This window comes from Mercenaria mercenaria, chromosome 1 (genome assembly GCF_021730395.1).
Source record: "Mercenaria mercenaria strain notata chromosome 1, MADL_Memer_1, whole genome shotgun sequence".
Lineage (NCBI taxonomy): Eukaryota > Metazoa > Mollusca > Bivalvia > Venerida > Veneridae > Mercenaria > Mercenaria mercenaria.
In genome coordinates this window covers 22,439,112-22,458,736 of record NC_069361.1, presented here as the reverse complement: position 1 = coordinate 22,458,736, position 19,625 = coordinate 22,439,112, and the positions used below count along the sequence as shown (strand labels likewise).

The following is a 19,625-nucleotide window of genomic DNA, read 5'->3' as shown; positions in this document are numbered from 1 at the left end:
TCAAAACGGTGAAAAATTAATTAAGCTTTTCGGTCATTAATTATTCATTTAACAATGTTTTGACCTCACTTTCTTCAGAACTTGTCAATTTACTGGCGGTGATTTGAAAGAGGTAAGAATAATGGGGAAGTAATCAATTAAACGATTTTGTATACTTCGAACATTGGTCTATATTGAAACTGTAAATAGTATTTTAGAAAAATCGTAAAATCATGCTTTATGTTCTTGGTATTATATGGAATAAAGCTGGCCTGTAAAACTGCGGACATAAAAAGCTTATAAATCAAAACGGCTTTCGTCTTGAATTTCCCTATGCAATTTCTATGTAAACACACAATAACAGAAATAAAACTGCAAAATTGTAATGTTATTTCTAGTACTCGACTTACATCACATGTCCATATTTTTGCGCAATGATAAGGAAAGCATTTTGGTAGTTTTTACCCAAAGTCGGTTACTACTAAGCTGTTGGACACACCGCATTCTTGAAATAGCCGAAAAGTTGAACAGGAGGTGTGGAAAGGTTGTTACTTTGCCTTTAGTAACTCTGTGAAACAGGCTTTTCAATTTCCGAAAGTCAACAAAATGGACAAAAAATCTTTAGCTGAAAACTGCGCTAAATTTGTTTAGAAAATAATCCACACTTATTTTTTTGTAAGGTATTAATACAAAATAATACATTCAGAATAAGTTTCATATAAGATGCATAATAAACCTGGGTGAAAAAAAACCAACATTTCTGACCTAGTTAAAGACACAGAAGCACCCACCATTATCGTACGTTTTTTTAAATAATATCTTGAGGAGACACTGAAATAGTCTTCGCATTTATATAAATCTAGCAGTGGAGCATTTAGTTTGTAGAGGAGCCCATGCCCATGCAGAATTGTATACGCTGTGCTTCGAAGGCCTCTGTTGTTTACCTAACGACAGCGAGATATGGTGCCAGCAGAGATATTTAAATTTGACTTACGTAAGACTTAGTATCTTCCTCAGCTAAAGCGAATATACAGACCCGTCTCGAATTCAATTGCTATACGATTTGTCTCCTAATTTTTCGCATACCCCTATAGCGGCTAAATCAGGATCAAGCTGGAACGCATGTTTTATTTTTGCAAAAGAAACATGATTTTATTCATCTCAGTAATACGACCCCTGAAATAAAATCAGGTTACTTTTGCAAAAATGATGTGCGTTTCAGCGTGATCAAGATTTACACGACATAAAGGCAACGAAGTTACTAAGTCTATGTAGTTAAATTTTGAGAAGGACATGTACAAGAATATTTGGAAAAAAAGTTGTTTTAAATATATTATTTACATTTTAACTGATTTTTAATTAATAGTACACTAATCCAAAAAGAAATAGCTTAATTCAAATTTAATCTCATGTCTTAAATACGCATTGGGATATCCGTAACCGTATAATTTATTTTGTTGAACGTAAGGTTCGGCAGGTCAAAAGTAATATGAGCCGCACCATGAGAAAACCAACATAGTGCGTTTGTGACCAGCATGGATCCAGACCAGCCTGCGCATCCGCGCAGTCTAGTCAGGATCCATGCCGTTCACTAGCGGTTTCTCTAATTGCAATAGGCTTTGAAAGCGAAAAGAATGGATCCTGACCAGACTGCGCGGATGCGTAGGCTGATCTGGATCCATGCTGGTCGCAAATGCACTATGTTGGTTTTCTCATGGTGCGGCTCATATTAACTTTGATATCGGCATGATTATAATCATGTAAATTTGTACTGATTTGTTTGCTTTTAGTTTATGACAGTTAATTTCAATGTCGATTTAATATTCCATTTTCATGTATGTTTTGGTTAAAAGAGTCATAAACCGAAATGTAAACCTATACGCTTCCCTTTAAACATAGAAATAGTACATGTGCAGTGTTTGCTTAATATTAAAAACGACTAATAGAATATACTACAGTTGCGAACTATTGGTTTTATATAGAAATTGTTTTGGTTTTTGTTAAGACTTTTTGAATGCGATAATAGGTTCGTTTCAACACAGTGAAAGTTACGACATTGTGAAAAATTTGATACGGATCAAATATATCAATTTACAATATAAAATGGATCTGTTTTAGAATGCACACGTTCGTGTAGTTTTTTTCATAACATTAAAGGGTTCCGCTAAAAGTACTTAAAACTTAAAAAATGACTTCGAAAAACAGTAAGGAAAAAGAGGTAAGATTTGATTTTTAGAAGGATGCTTTTTGTCTTATTTTAGGTAACAGACTACATATGGTCGTACTGTTAAGAAGAATATTGTAATTTGATAGCTATAATTGAATATAACTGATTTTAAACCTGTAATGCAATACAGTTTGGAAAGTAATGATTTTGTTTGAATTCCGTTGTCAATAACTTGCTGGTTACAGTTATCACACATTGAGTGTCCATAAATGTTGAATGCATTCGAATTTGACCAGGGTCCATGTTAATCAACGTTTAAAGAATTTTCATTTTGCTCTGTCATTTTTGAGTTAGCATAGATGAGCGTTCTGAATATTCCAATTGTTCTACAAAATTTCATTAGTTTAGAAATAATAAGTTCCCAAGTGTGGTTTATCGTAGAATAACCCGTGTTTCAAGTTCTTATGCGTAAGAATATATCACGAAGGCCGTAGGCCTGAGTGATATATTGTTTCGCATAAGAACGAAAAACTAGGGTTATTCTACGATAAATCACACTTGGGAACTTGTTATTTCGATTCTAACACGACATACTAGTATCAATGGTAACTACTCAAGTTTTACGACCGTGCTACACACCTGGATCGGATGACGTCATTGCACGCGAGTGGAACCCGAGATAGATTTTGCTCTACATGTATGTAGGTTATTCGCTGGTCGTGTTAGAATACAATTTTTATATGAACAAAGTTATGACAAATTCAAAATTTGACATACTTAACCCTTACCACGCTGAACCCTATTGATTCTGCCTTTTGCGACAAATGTAGATTATGATCAGCCTGCACGTCCGTACAGTCTGATCAAGATCTGCACAGTTCGCCATTCGTCAGTCTCTTTTTGTTAAGCACCCCTTTTAACAATTAATGACACTGTCCAAATTGAAAGATGGACAAGTTCATTATAGTAATTTAGCAGGGAAAGGGTTAAGTTTAAGTCTAAATTTCAGACTCTAAACGTTGATGGATATGACTCAAGTGAAAATGTATTACCCGGATTTTACGAATGAAATATATAATTTATCTTGCATACAAAACTTACATTTTTTTTGTTTCACGTTTTTCAATGATTTAATCATAATTTTATATTTTTGATATATTTCTTCACTTGAAAACTATATTTGATATTTCTGATTGTTTTTTCAATAATTCAATAATTCACTGAAAAATGTGTAATAAATGCAGTTATTATATGTAACACCAAAGTTTCAGCAACGGACGACCCTGTGAACGACGAACAGCTTATACCATAGCAACTGAAACCACACCCATTCACTTCAGTAGCAGAAGCAACTTGGTTAGCCCATAGGTACAACATAAGAGCATAATTTTGCTCTTATTACTATCTCACAAACTAATGCAGATATTGAATTGAAACTTCACATGTGTCTTCGGGGTTATAAAACAAGTTGATATCATCAAGTCCCATAACTCTGACCTGCATTTTGGCCAAAGTATGCCCCCTTTTGTACTTAGAAAATCATCTGGTTAAAGTTTTGTGTGCAAGTACATACAGCTATTACTAAAAGGCATATAGATTTGAAACTTATTTTTTCTTTTTCTAGATCAATTACCAACCTCACTGGGCCAAGTCCCATAACTCTGAAATGTATTTTTGGGCATAGAAAATCCTGGTTAAAGTTTTACATGCAAGTTACTATCTCCAAAACTAATGCAGATATTGAATTGAAACTTCACATGTGTCTTCGGGGTTATAAAACTAGTTGGTAGCATCAAGTCCCATAACTCTGACCTGCATTTTGGCCAAATTATGCCGCCTTTTGGACTTGGAAAATCCTGGTTAAAGTTTTGCGTGCAACTACATACAGCTATTACTTAAAGGCATAGATATTTGAAACTTATTTTTTATTTTTCAAGATCAATTACCAACCTCACTGGGTCAAGTCCTGTAACTCTGACATGTATTTTGGGCAAATTATGCCCCCTTTTAGACTTAGACAATTCTGGTTAAAGTTAGAACAAATGCAGATATTAAACTGAAACTTCACATGTGCCTTCGGGGTTATAAAACTAGTTGATATATTGCATAAAGTCCCATAACTCTGGCATGCATTTTGGTCAAATTATGTCCCCTTTTGAACATAAAACTTCTGGTTAAAGTTTTGCATGCAAGTTACTATCTCCAAAACTAATGCAGATACTGGATTGAAACTCTATAGATATTTTAACATTTAGGATAACATTTTCCTGCTTCTGGGACAATAATTCGAATAGTCGAGCATTGGCTGTCTTACGGACAGCTCTTGTTTATTTATATATTGATAACAATTTATAATTTGTATATATTATGCAACATATTACTCGACTTATAAATGATCTAAAATGTTGTTTTCTGAAAGATATATATCAAATTAAGAGGGGTCAGTATACTCTTCCGTACTTCCGTAGGTTAGATACAAAATACTACAAATACAGAAAATATTCAAATAAAGATGATAATACAAATTATTTACACATTTTTATTAATGTATCAAAATGACTTTGCTCATGACCAAGACTAACATCATTTAAAAATTCATTTACTTCTAGTGTGTATTATTTGGGGAAATTTTATCTTTCTAGTCAGACTGAGCTTGATTTGGATATCTATATCTTGAGAAAATTCATAATTCAATCAAGTGTGGTGTACATAGACTGTCTCAGAAATTTAGGACTTAGCTGCATGGATTTCTGCTACATATAAGATAGACTTTCATCATGCTAATTTCAGAGCATATTTGGTAGCACATATTAATTGTAACTATCGTGTTGTTTTTACAATGATGTAAGAATAAGCTCTTTCACTCGGATGTTAGTAATGGTGAGCCATCATTTGTAGCATATACTGGTATGCTATATCTTTGTATAGCCTCAAAAGCATAATCGCGCGTGTGAAATTGCCAAATATATCCTCCGGAAGTTTGCCAACTTAAAAGTAATATAAAACTGTGACAGGTTTGACTGACTGAGGTCAACTACTTTTTGATGATATGAGGTCTAGATACTATTCGAGTATGGACTAGATGGAAATGGCATGGTTAAGTTGTGGCACTGAAGTTGCTGAGTTTACACCTCAAACGACTTTGTACAGACATATCAAAAGAAATAACAATGTCAAAGTGTCCCCAAATTTTTGGTGCGGGGTGGGGGGAGTTTGGAAGGGGTGGGGGGTTGGGGGCTGGCACAAAAATTATAACATAAAATGGGAGAAAAGATCAAAAGCAAAAGCTTACATGCCAAATCTACATTCTAAGTGACTTGCATATCGGAGGTCAAGTAATTTGCAAGGATCTAAATAAAAAAGTGGTCCGAATCCCGTCCGAGCTTAAGTTTTCCTTTTTAATAATTTTCATTTTCAGTTATCGTTTATGTTTTCTATTACTTTAATTTATGAGGAGTTTTATCTACTTTCATTTTGATAGATGCTGAGCTAAATTATCTTCTATCTGCTCCCTCCTTCTGTTCTGTGCAAAATGTATAGATGTGTTGTTTTTCCCGTGTTCAGCCACTATCGATATATTTGTATCTCGCCGGCACGTTGAATTTTGTTGAGATTATTAACTATGGGACCTTTTTTATTTTCTGTAAAGGATAAACTTTGTACGAAGATGATATGTACGGAAAAAGATAAATAACACATTTGTTAACAAAATGTAAAATATGAGAGGAATTCGGACCATGGACCGATATATCTAGTATGTCTGCCATTTTTACACGCATGTGGACCGTCTAAACTATTAAGCGCTTCCGGATCAGGTGGAACAGTTTCAACAATTCAGCATATTGCATGTACCAACAAACCTATAATCAGGAAGAGTCTATTAAAGCGCAGTCATGACACTGTACACAGTTAGAAGTCATACTAACCTGAAAAGATCACTTCTGTATTTTTAAAGTTTATCGTATATGGATCAAGCAATATCAAAATAAATTTATTTGTCATGCAGGAATTTATGAACGAATATATTTTCGATATCTCAAATGGCCTAATTTCATCTATTAATAATAATACAAAGCTTATTGGCAACTACCCTAAGTCGGAAATATCTAATGCAATTTTTTTTAAATCATGTATGAAAAATATCACGCATTGAAAAATGCACTGGATTAATTGACATCATATTGTCTACAGAAAAGGGGAAAAGAAATTGCGATTATTTTGCAATCTTATTAAAAGCAAGTTATTTTTCAGTTAAATTTTTGAATGGTTTTTGTATATGCACGTATGCAATACTGACAGCCAATACTTTGTCGTATCGATTATGGTACACTATATAAAGATTAGTTTAACTTCAACTGTCAGTGGCGGGACAACAAATACGTATAAACCACGCACATACTTGCTAAACGTAACCATACTGTCTAAACATATGCCGATTATGGCACTATAATGAGCTTACTGTGGTCCAGCTCAGAGGTTGGATCACAATGTTCCGCTTGGATTTTGCTTTTCACCACATAATTTACGTTTGTACACACAAGACTACATTATTAATTATTGGGTTTGTTACTGACCCTCTACGGAAATAAGTAACAAACCCAATAATTGATTTGTTTTGTCGACCGCCTCGAAAGGTCTCTGAAGGTGGCAGTAGGATCCTTTTGAATTTTAAAATAATAATGTTAATTTTACGGTCAACATCACGCAATTTTGAATCGCAATTCTCATATAGGGTCACCCACTAACCCTCGATAGAAATATAGAGGGCAACCACGTGACACCACTCAACCAATGAAATGGCTAGAATATTGCGGGAGGTAAACCAATAATGCTACGCAAGTGATTTTGACAAATGGTCACTCATTTAACAGTGTGGTTATACAACTTTACAGTTTCGCATTAATCTACTGTAAGATATATCTGTTATTTGCCCAAAGGCTGCGAAGAAGCCAGGTTAGATCTGATTTAGTTTCATCATTTGTAAATGGTTTGTACAAAATATATACTATACCTTCTTATCCTCCGAATAGGCCATGGAAAATTCTGAAAGTATTTAAAGTACTGTCACATGACACAGGAAAACACATAAAGACAGAGGTGGGAAAGCAAATAATAAAAATGAATGTGAACCAATAAGGAAGGATATTATTATGATATATTCTGCGCTTGACATCCATTTTGGGCACTAGATGTCAAAACAGATGAGAAGTGTTCCAAATGAGAAGTTTACCAAGATTCTTTCACTGGTGGTAGGTGCAGATGGGAATATCGGGCTCGAGGATAACTTTTTATGACGGTAACGAGGCACCTGCCGAGTAATCGCTTAATCAGTTACCGGAGAGTCGGATATTTCAATCTGCACCAACCACCAGTGATTGAATCTTTTTCTTGCATGCCATATTCAACAAATAATAGTAGAAATAAATGATTTTCTTATAGCACTTTTTTCTTAAAGTGGCGTATCAACAAAGCGCGAGAACTTTGCGTCCGTCAACAGAAAGAACGTCATGACGTTACAAAGACGGAAACAACGTAATAGTTATCATCTGCAGTGAAACGTTATGCCTATTCCGTAAAATGACGTTTTTCGAATCGAGAAATATGTTATAAGGAACAAAGAGAAACTACCAAGGTGTCTGATTTTTATTCCGTTTTACTACACAAATCTACTGTACAAATGTAGTTCGTTATACGTCATTTACGGCCCGAGAGTCATCTTACACGCCAGGGTTGGGTTTTCCAGCACCGGTGAAATCACCAAAAAATGCCAGTCTTGTATGCAAGAAAGATATTAGATAGATAATGACCTAGCTCCAGTTTACCATAGAAATACCTTTACTTTATGTTCAGACGTTCAAAGTAGAACTTTGAGATCCTCTTCTAATTTACACATCCCCCCACCACACCCCTCCATCCCCACCGCCCCGAAATTCCCCCTGTTACCTACTAGTACCGTCCCTGTGTTTTTGCAGTTTCTATAGCATATTTTGTGAGTATTTTCGACAATTTTTATTACAGCATATAAACAATACAAAAGTGGTCGACATTACTGACATATACCTATGACAATAGAAGAATATTGGATATAGGCCTAGGCTGGTTATACTGAAACCCGGATACAAAGCCTGACCTAATTTGAATGCATCCACAATTTGTGAATTGAAACACTTTTATTTCTTTGTTCTTCTTCAACTTTGTATATAATTATTTTCTTACAGAATGAGGTCAAACTAACAGAAGAACAAATTGCAGGTAATGCTTATGATATAATTATACAAACATTGGCTGTCCAAAACAGTAACGCAGAAAAGTGTCAATCGTGTTACAACACGTGCCGCGATCATAATTGGAAATTTCTAGAATAGACAATCGGCCAAAAAGAATAATGCTTATATATAGTCCATAGCCATAAACATATGATTGAGGGTAACTGTTTAGGCTCTGTGAGTTACCGCAACAGTTTCCAGGGAGAGAGAAAGAGAGAGAGAGAGAGAGAGGGGGGGGGGGGGGGAGAGAGAGAGAGAGATTTCCATTTTCACCCTGACACAGTGATACAATGTTAATCTTGCATACCGTATTCATCAAATGATATAAGTAATAAAATGGAACGAATGATTTTTTATAAGCACTATTTTGTTATATACATTGTAAGCGTACTAATGTACACATTTATTCATAAATTAAAGTACGTGAGTCACCAGGGTGTAAGCGTAGGCGAAAACACGGGGAAATCCTGTACGCAAAAATATGTTTAAAATCCGCATTTTGCAGAGCATTTTTCATTCTGCCTGAAGCATTTGAAATACGACACTATTTCTTTTATTTATGTTTTCTCTTATGGTTTATGTTTACACATAATTTTCCTCAACTAACTTCTACTGTTATTTTAATATACCTAAATATTTGTTTAGTTTTGTTGTATATTTGATCTAAATTACACAGTAAACGACCAGGGATTATAGAATAAGAGATTTTTCTTAATACTACTGCATAATAATAAGCCAATTTCATAGAAACTTTAACAACAGTGGTTTAATCCAGCATATTTTCAAAGACTTCTTCAAAAACGCTTTATACTTCAGCTGCTATATTGTAAAAGATATTTATAAAAACACTAGGTCAGTGAACCGTTCTTCTGTAAATTGAATTCATTAATATTAATATTTTGTTTGTTATTTTTTTATGTCGACAATATTAGGTTAACATTTAAACTTTGAAGCATCTTTGAAAAACTTTGGATATTGCTGACATTTCAAAATACGCTTTTCTCAAAGCTACGGAATTCTGTTGGGGCCATTTATAATGTCGCCGTCGCGTTTGCGGGGTCGACACACGACAACACGAAGTGACATCGCGACATTACGAAGTGACACCCGAAAATCGCAAACGACGGCGACAATCCTAAACGACAGTGTCGCGACATCCACTTCGAAATGTCACGTTTCAAAAGCACGATATATCACGATGTCACTTCGCGTTCTCGGGCGTCGTAATGCATTGTCGTTATGTCACTTCGTTATGTCGCGATATCACTTCGCGTTGTCGTGTGTCGACCCTGCAAACGCGACGGCGACATTATCAAACGACATGCGATAATCACAAACGACGCTTGACAACGCGAAGCGACATTTTCCAAATGTCGTATCATATGTCGAGTGTCGCGGGTTTGGGTGAAGGTCGATGCGCGACAATTCCAAACGATACACGACACGCGAAGTGATACTCGACAATACGGAGCGACATTTTCATAATGTCGTATCGCATGTCGCCCGTCTCCCGGTGAAAGGGTAAGGACATAAAGTTTATTTATGAAAAACACTAAATTTTCTTACGCGCAGGTGTACGCAGGCGACGCCATGCTATAGATCTACGTAAATTTACGAATCCTGTTGGGGCCATTTATAATGTCGCCGCCGCGTTTGTGGGGTCGTCACACGACAACGCGAAGTGACATTGCGACATTACGAAGTGACACCCGACAATCGCAAACGACGGCGACAATCCCAAACGACAATGTCGAGATATCCACTTTGAAATGTCACCTTTCAAAAGCACGATATATCGCGATAGCACTTCACGTTGTCGAGCGTCGTATCACATTGTCGATATGTCACTTCGTAATGTCGCGATGTCACTTCGCGTTGTCATGTTTCGACCCTGCAAAAGCGATGGCGACATTATCAAATGACATGCGATAATCTCAAACGATGCTCGACAACACGAAGCGACATTTTCCTAATGTCGTATCGTATGTCGCGGGTTTGAGGGTCGTCGCTCGACAATTCCAAACGATACACGACACGCGAAGTGACACTCGACAATACGAAGCGACATCTTCATAATGTCGTATCACATGTCGCCCGTTTACCGGTGAAAAGGTTGTTCTCCATGTCTCAAGCACTGCAGAAAATTCATTGAAATAGTTGATTGCACCGTTACACGGTGAAGTGGCTGAATCTTACCCTTTCACCGGTAGACGGGCGACATGCAATACGACATTATGAAAATGTCGCTTCGTATTGTCGAGTATCACTTCGCATGTCGTGTATCATTTGGAATTATCGCGCGTCGACCCTCACCCAAACCCGCGACACGCGACATACTATACGACATTTGGAAAATGTCGCTTCGCGTTGTTGAGCGTCGTTTGTGATTATCGCATGTCGTTTGATAATGTCGCCATCGCGTTTGCAGGGTCGACACACGACAACGCGAAGTGATATCGCGACATTACGAAGTGACATAGCGACAATGCATTACGACGCTCGACAACGCGAAGTGACATCGCGATATATCGTGCTTTTGAAACACAACATTTCGAAGTGGATGTCGCGACATTGTCGTTTAGGATTGTCGCCGTCGTTTGCGATTTTCGGGTGTCACTTCGTAATGTCGATATGTCACTTCGCGTTGTCGTGTGTCGACCCCGCAAACGCGACGGCGACATTATAAATGGCTCCAACAGGATTCCGTACGAATGGCAAAATACAAGATATATTACTTGCACTTATTAGTCACAAAATATTCCATTCTTGTAGAATTCCGACTGGCCTTTAGCGTGTTTGACAAAGATGGTGATGGGACAATATCGACGACAGAACTATCTTCAGTTCTGAAGAACATGGGACAGAACCTTCCCGACGCTGACCTTGAAGAAATGATTAACGAAGTGGATGAAGACGGTAAGCATTGCTTTTATAATAATCACGACTGAGAAGCAGGTATACACACAAATCCTGATAGAAGGCAAGTATTGTGTCATTTTTCCACCTAAATAATTTGGCTGTGTCTCTTAGTCACAACTGCCTCTGCCGAACTGGGTGCTGTGTTCTGGCCTGTTTTCATCCATAGGATCAGTTGGACGTTAAGTTCGAGAAAAAAGTAAAATTAAAGTGAAATTTAAATCAAAGTTAAGATCTTTTGTGTGTGTTTTCAAGTTATTTCAGTGTGATGTTAATGACTTTCATCTTCAGTGACATTAAGTAACAGATAGCATGTTGTCGTATTGTTGCAAATGATTTGAATAATGAATGAATACGTACGTCCAATTTCAAACAGTCTTTTTACAATTATGACAATAATGATGATGATGATGATGATGATGATGATGATGATGATAATGTATACATAAGTAAACAGATAATATCCATCTCCGGAAAAAAACGTTAAATACAAAAAAAAAGGTTTGAAAATAGCTTGCTCTCGGGATGCTTTTCGTAATTACAAAGAGAAATTCGCGAGATATAAGCAGACCAGGAAATTCGCGAGATATAAGCAGACCAGGAAATTCGCGAGATGTAAGCAGACCAGGGAATTCGCGAGATATAAGCAGACCAGGGAATTCGCGAGATGTAAGCAGACCAGGGAATTCGCGAGATGTAAGCAGAACAGGGAATTCGCGAGATATAAAAAGAACAGGGAATTCGCGAGATATAAGCAGACCAGGGAAAACTATTTGCTCGTAATATGTCATCAATAGTAACGCGTGTTCCTCACACATGTGACAGTGATAATAATATACTCGTATAGATGGAAATGATTTTTTTTTTCTTTTAATAAATTATTATCAGAATATTTTCAAGCACATTTTTATTATTTTTAATTAAATGATATTTTTAGAAGCAAGCATGGCAAAAAATGCAAATGTGCAGGAATGTGTTTTCTTTTCGGCTGTGCTTTAGAGTCCGTACTTGAGAAATAATAAACTTCACAGGTTAAACTTTTCAAAAATTGCACAGTATAATTAAGTATGGAAAGAAAATCTGAGATCATCCATTGATGGACTGATTTGTAAAGAGTGTACTTTAATTGATAAAAGCATATAAATGCGTTTAAATTCTTCGTAATGCGTTATTCATGAACATAAATATTTGGATAATGGTTAATGTACTTCTCAAAGCTAAAAATCAACAATGATTTACATTTCCAAATAAGTTTAAGATCACGAAGTCTTGTAGCACATTTTCTGGAACAACTAGATGTTAACCACTTTCAATAAACAATCATGTGTCATTAGAAGTGTCTTTAAAATGAAAAAGAAAACTTTATAGAAAAATTATAAGCATAACATTTGCAAAAAAGTCTAACCAGATTATCTATATAATTCATGTTCACACAAGACACACCTTTTACATGCATGTAAAATTGCAATTTCCGACGATTATATTTAGGTTTTTGTTACAGGTAATGGAGAAATAGATTTTGACGAGTTTTTAACAATGATGGAAAACAAGCTACAATATAAGGAAAACGAAGACGAGATTTTGGAGGCATTTAAAGTAAGTGACTGATTAATGGTATTTCAAGGGGAACAACCAAGAACTGAATATATTATCGGCTGACAGAGGTTGTCTGCCACAATTCAATTGAATGGAAATCTCCTTTGAATGAGAAAATACTGATGATTACCTGGTTTAATAAGTTCAGTATTGAGACGATTTCAGTTCCGACACGGAATGGATTCTCACTGACAGACGCAAAATTTCTATAGGCTTGTTTCTGCCATTTTTAGAAATTACTTCTCTAACTGCGTTCTTAAGGGGAAATAACTCAGTCATGACTTGAATGAATTAGTGTGCGATTACTGGCTGTTACCCTACTCGTATGCTTACATAAGCCAATTTTCGTAGTATATAATAGAAAGATTTCTTGCCTTTAATATATGATGTCAGATGTGTTGCACATAGCATTTTATCTGTAGTGGGTCTAAATTTATTTAATCAGATTTTAAAATATTTGAAAATAAAAACTGGAAACACCACGTGTCGCTAAATAGGAAATCATACAGTAAAAATGTACATGACATCTCCTTCACAGTTTCATAAAACAAGGACAAAAGTCCGACAGGAAAAGCCACATTCAAAGAACACAACCCAAAGTTCTTCCCGCAGAAAATCCAATCTACTAGTATAATTTAAATTTTTAGTTAATATCTGACAGCGTCTATAAATATTGTTTTAAATATCTTGAACAGTTGAGATTGTGGTTCCTTGTTGCAGGTGTTTGACAACGGCAAAGGGTTTATACGCGCCTCTGACCTCAGAGAAATCTTAAAGACCCTAGGTGACCGAATGACAGATGAAGAGGTAGACGAAATGATGCTGGAAGCTGACATTAAAGACGGCATGATCAATATACATGGTTATATATCGAATTATATTTTCTTACATATCAATGTTTTCTAATATATGATAATTGTTCAATTATTAAGACAAATGTGCAACAGAAAAGCTATATTCACGGAGCACTGACCCCTATACAGCACTTCACATGAACTAATGGATATGTGACACTGTATGCAGTTACATGCTGCAAATGTCGCGAACTATAGAAAAAAAAATGTTATTAATTGTAACTAATGAGTCCGGGCTTATTCTTTAACTCAATATATGCTTATATGTGCTGAGATTAAGTCAGTTTAATTGGAATTTGAAATTGAATGCAAAAATAATCTTTCAGATAAAAGCTTTTGAAGTACTTATATCGTTTAAATATTTTACTGCGTGTTCAGATAACATCCGCGTTTTTCTACAATTCCAGTCTGAAAAAAAGAGAGAACAGCAAGACTTATTTCACATTTTAAACAAAAATTTATGATGTAACATTATTTTTTTTAAATGTTTCTTTCTTTTTCTTTCTTTCAGAATTTGTGACTGTGATTTGCCGATGACTTCAGAGCTTATATAAACCAGCATAAATCGAAATAGAGACAAATTGAAAGGAGATGATGCACTGAACAGTACTAGTAGATATAGTGTTCTCTGTGAAGTATTTCATCTCACTTATTGTCATTTAGAGACGATTTCTATAGCAACCTTTTGTCATTCTATTTTGCTGAAGACGTCATTTGCTTTTGGATGGAAGATAGCTGTCTACTGTTTATAAGGAATTATTTTGAAAAATTATCTATGAAAGATGGACTTACAAGATGGTTATCATGCAGTAATGAAAAACATCTGCTCATTATTTTCTTAACGAAACATTTTTAGCTCGTTTTTGTGATCGCTCAATGTCCGGCGTCTGTCTGTCGTCTGTCGGCTGTCAACATTTAGCTTGTGTATGCGATAGAGGCTGTATTTTTCAACTAATCTTCATGAAATTTTGTAAGAATAATAACCTTGATAAAATCTAGGCCAAGTTTGAAAATGGGTCATCTGGGATCAAAAACTAGGTCACCAGGTCAAATCAAAGAAAAGCCTTGTGTATGCGATAGAGGCTGTATTTTTCAACTGATCTTCATGAAATTTTGTCAGAATGATTACCTTGATAGAATCTAGGCCAAGTTTGAAAATGGGTTATCTGTAATAAAAACTAGGTCACTAGGTCAAATTAAAGAAAAACCTTTGTGTATGCGATAGAGGCTGTATTTTTCAATTGATCTTCATGAATTTTGGTCAGAATGATTACCTTTATGAAATCTAGGTCAAGTTTGAATGTGGGTCACCTGGGGTTAAAAACTAGGTCAATAGATCAAATCAAAGAAAAACCTTGTGTATGCAGTAAGGGCTGCATTTTACACTGGATCCTCATGGCAAATTTTGTCAGAATGATTACCTTGATAGAATCTAGGCCAAGTTTGAAAATGGGTTATCTGTAATAAAAACTAGGCCACTAGGTCAAATTAAAGAAAAACCTTGTGTATGCGATAGAGGCTGTATTTTTCAATTGATCTTCATGAATTTTGGTCAGAATGATTACCTTGATAAAATGTAGGCCAAGTTTGAAAATGGGTTATCTGTAATAAAAACTAGGTCACTAGGTCAAATTAAAGAAAAACCTTGTGTATGCGATAGAGGCTGTATTTTTCAATTGATCTTCATGAATTTTGGTCAGATTCGACCAGAGTATTTGTTTGGATGAAATCAAGGTTGAGAGTGAATATGGATCATCTAGGGTCAAAAACTGGGTCACCCGGTCAAATTAAAGAAAATAGGGGCTACATTTTACACTGGATATTTATAAAATTTAGTCAGAATGATTGCCTTGATGAAATCTAGGCTAAGTTCAAATATGGGTTATCTGGGAAACATGTTTACACTGTTATGATGTATTTCTCAGGTGAGCGACCTAGGGCCATCTTGGCCCTCTTGTTTTGCTTAAGTATTGGGAACTAGTAAGACAGTAGTATTAACGTGAAACACATCGACGGATCATCCGATTTTACATTTCCAAATATCATGTTAATATATCAATTTATTATGTATAACCAATATCAAAATCAAAGTCGTTTTGCCATCCAAACCGAAGTTTTTGATACAACCATATAAATGTATGGTATCGTAAAAGTGCAAAACATTATTTAGTCATTCCTCTTTTGTTGCATTCATCTGTGTGAACGTTTTAATTTTGTTTCGTGTGTAATATTCTGTTAGTTTGTTTTGGGTTAAGAGCCGGTGCAGTATTTCAGGTATGTAAAGGCGGACAGTTAACCTAACTAGTGTTCTTGTATTCTACTCCAGTATTCTAGGATTCCGCTGCAGTACTTACTCTTCTCCACATGAATCAAAAATGGAACACAAAATCTTTTATCAAATTGTTACAAAGAGCATACTTCGCCTAAGGATCGAACTCACGACCTTCGATCTCCTTATTGAGCTAACCACATGTTATATATACATATATACAGTACGTTCTTAGAGACTCTGTGGCACTATTGGTTACCCTTAACTGCAAATGAGTGTTCATTTACGCTCTGATCATTTTGTTCAATTGTGTCAGTCAAAATATTTTCATATTATATATATTGAAACTATTGTCCGCAAGAAAATATGTATTGCTCTGCTATTCCTTTTGCTGTTTATCCACCATTAATTTGGCATGCATCACCTGTGAGAAGCAAAGTATGAATCCTGAAAACGTGGTATTTGAGCAGACAAATATAGATATGTTTTCCATTTACAATTGATATGGATGAACACGTCTTAAATAGATTGCATAAATTTTCTTGTACAATACATGGTCCACTCATATAAAACATTAAACGTCAAATACTGACACTGATATGCCCAACTGCCACGTTTTCCTAAGTGATATGTACTTGAATTTATTGTTCGGACTACATTATCAGTAAACTACTGGATTTGTTATTTTACTGTCAATATTTATTACCGATTGTGTATGTATTTACGAGTATTTTGACATTTCTGCAAGTATAGAAATAAAACCTGAATTTAGATTAACACTTTGGAACTAACTTACATGCATTTCATAACGTCACTCCATGTTCAGAATGCAAATATATATCTGAGTTATTTTTGTACCAAAGATCCGTTACGTTCAAGCGTCAGTGTTCTTCCAACAAAGTCCTACAGTGTGATAGGCTGTTCAAGAGACAGAAAGTCCTCAAAAATATAATGTATTGCATTTGGAAATCTGAAGTAACGTCTGACATGTATTGTAGCCATTACTGTGTACCATATGATGAACTGTTCTACTAATGGCATACTATAGCATGAATATTTGTTTTGAATATCAGAGTAAAAGATATTTCAAGATTTCTAGCAAGTACTGGTAGGCTACGGTTAGTAATTTAACATTATTGTCAAAAGGCGCAGAATTTGAACCTGTTGTGCATGTCTACAGGAGGAAGAACACTCTTGGCACCACCTCCTGAAAGTCTGCGGTTATTCCTGAGAATGTCACAGATTAGTGCAGATAAATTGGAATCCGTAAGGGACGTCCATTGGAGGAAGAACTAGCTAAAAGTCTGCGAGTGTTCCTGGAAGTGTCGCATACTAGTCCAAATGGATTTGAACCTATTGGGGATATCTTTCGGAGGAATACTTGTTTGGCACTGCCTCCTGAAAGTATGCTAGGGTTCTTAAAAGTGTCGCAGACCAGTGCAAATGAATTGGGACCTGTAAGATAGGTCTATAGTGAAAGAACTGTTTAACACCATCTTCTGTAAGTCTGCGAGGGTTCCTGAAAATTTCGCAGAGAAGTGCAAATGTCTAGGGACCTAAGTCATCGGTCACCTTAAGATTGGATGCCGTTTTCTTAATTGATCTACATAAAAGATCACCCAGAAGAGCATTGATCCACAGTATGGTGTCACTAAAAAATCTTGCCATTGTTCCTGTATGTTCCTTTCATTTCGCGGAAAATACTTTTCCTGGTAATTTCTACCGTCACACTCTCCGTCTCCGTGTAACTGTGTATTGTGTCTTTGTATTCCTACTGTCGTTGTCTAAAAGTTATGTCGATAACTTTTTCACACGAGTCCCCATATTCCTCATCCGTGGAGACTGATTTATTCTCCTTATTACTGCGTTCCTCCGCCGAAATACCGCCTTCGTCGTCCGTTGAACTTATGTTGTCCGATTCACTTTCATCCGTGTGCATGGTTTTCATATATGTCGCAACATGTTTGTCAGAATAATTTGTATATTTGATGTATTGATAACGTAACACATAAGCACAAATAGTGTTTGACTCCCTTTTCATGCTACCATCGCTATAATTATATTTTAATTGCTGTAAATAATAGGATCTGGGTCATTTATGGACGATTTGGGTTAATTACAGTGATAGCTGGATACTAACATAACACATTATATCATATACAATAGTTAAAGGGAACCAGATATTTGATAGAGCAAGTACTCGTTGTAAAATACCATGTATAAATTTGGACCAATCAGAACACGTTCTATAGATAGCACCAATCAAAGCACATGTCTGCTAAGGTATAAATACGTAGATGGATGACAAGAGATTCATTCGGTATCCAGCGATAGAAGAAGACACATCGAGGATTCAACTAATAATTTATCCCAGTACCTTGATAAGGAGATTATTGCAGCTACACTGTCAGGGCGGATAAATAATTAAAAAACAGAAAGTTTGAAGTTGATAGACTAAAGAAGAGTTGCAGAATTTCAACAAGGTTTCGAGCTATAGGGCCAGTGCACAGGAGATTTACCTTAATGGTAGTTGAATGCTATAGACGATAGCAAATATAGCCTGAGCATCGGAAAGCTGAGACAGAGACCCAGAGTTTTGTAATCTACTGAGACAGTAGGAGAGTTCCAGCTTATAGACTGTTCAGCGTTATTGGCGAAGTACAGCCAAAGCATCGGGGATATACCTATATGTTAGTTGAATGCTACATGTGATAGCAGATAGGCGCTGAGCATCCAGGAGTCAGGACAATTATATAGAGTTGCAACTTCAATTAAGAGGACAGAGACCGAGCATCTATGCGTTAGGACTCGTATGTTGTTGATTCAAAGACATTGTCTGACGGGAACTTCAACAAAAAGACCAGTCAAGTATAGACTCTCCAGCCTATAGGAGTTTGAGCTTATCATTATTAAGTGAAGATTGTTAGTTTGAAACATTTAGTGATTTGCCTGATCCCTGAAATTGTCTAGCTCCTAATAGAAATCATTTACGACTCATTGGTACACGAATCATTTAGGCAAGGTAGCCACAGGAAAATTCTATATACATGTATGAGATAGTTGGTCTCGCTAGCTTTTCGTTTTAACAAAGGTCATTCAATATCGTTTGTCAGCCAGTCTAAGACATAGTCACATTAGCGGTTGGACCCAATTCATTGTTCAAGATACTAAAGGCGTAGGCACTTCCCTGGGTCATATAACTCGTATCCTGACAATGTACTCTCGTGTAGTGAATATTTTCGCACAAATTTGACATTTGAACATCTCGACGTCTTATCTAAGAATGAGCAAATTCTTTAATATGATAGGGAATGATTATGTATAGCATTGTAGGTGTGAATCTTACCTTGTTATACTCAGTACAGTGTACTCACGGATAATCAATGGAGCTCCTTCGATACTGGAGTAGTACTACTTTGGTGGGACGTCCTAGTTAAAGTGCGAGGTACTGTGTTCTAAACAAGGTACAGTTTGTCCAATAACGTATGAGGAATAACGCTCAGCAAATCGAATAATTCACAAGGGATCTTTGTGCCATGACTGGTATATGTACATGACCGATTCTGCAAATGTGTACC

At 36.0% G+C, this 19,625-nt stretch overlaps 1 protein-coding gene across 1 annotated transcript; it reads left to right on the top strand.

Annotated features, from left to right (window-relative positions):
* The first annotated feature begins 1,893 nt into the window (after window positions 1-1,893).
* On the top strand, window positions 1,894-15,174 carry LOC128556544 (calmodulin-like). Its single transcript, XM_053542008.1, has 6 exons — window positions 1,894-2,197; window positions 8,365-8,398; window positions 11,185-11,328; window positions 12,830-12,924; window positions 13,645-13,786; window positions 14,290-15,174. Exons 1-6 carry the CDS (start codon window positions 2,168-2,170, stop codon window positions 14,313-14,315), a joined length of 471 nt encoding a protein of 156 aa, XP_053397983.1. The 5' UTR covers window positions 1,894-2,167; the 3' UTR covers window positions 14,316-15,174.
* The last annotated feature ends 4,451 nt before the right edge of the window (window positions 15,175-19,625 follow it).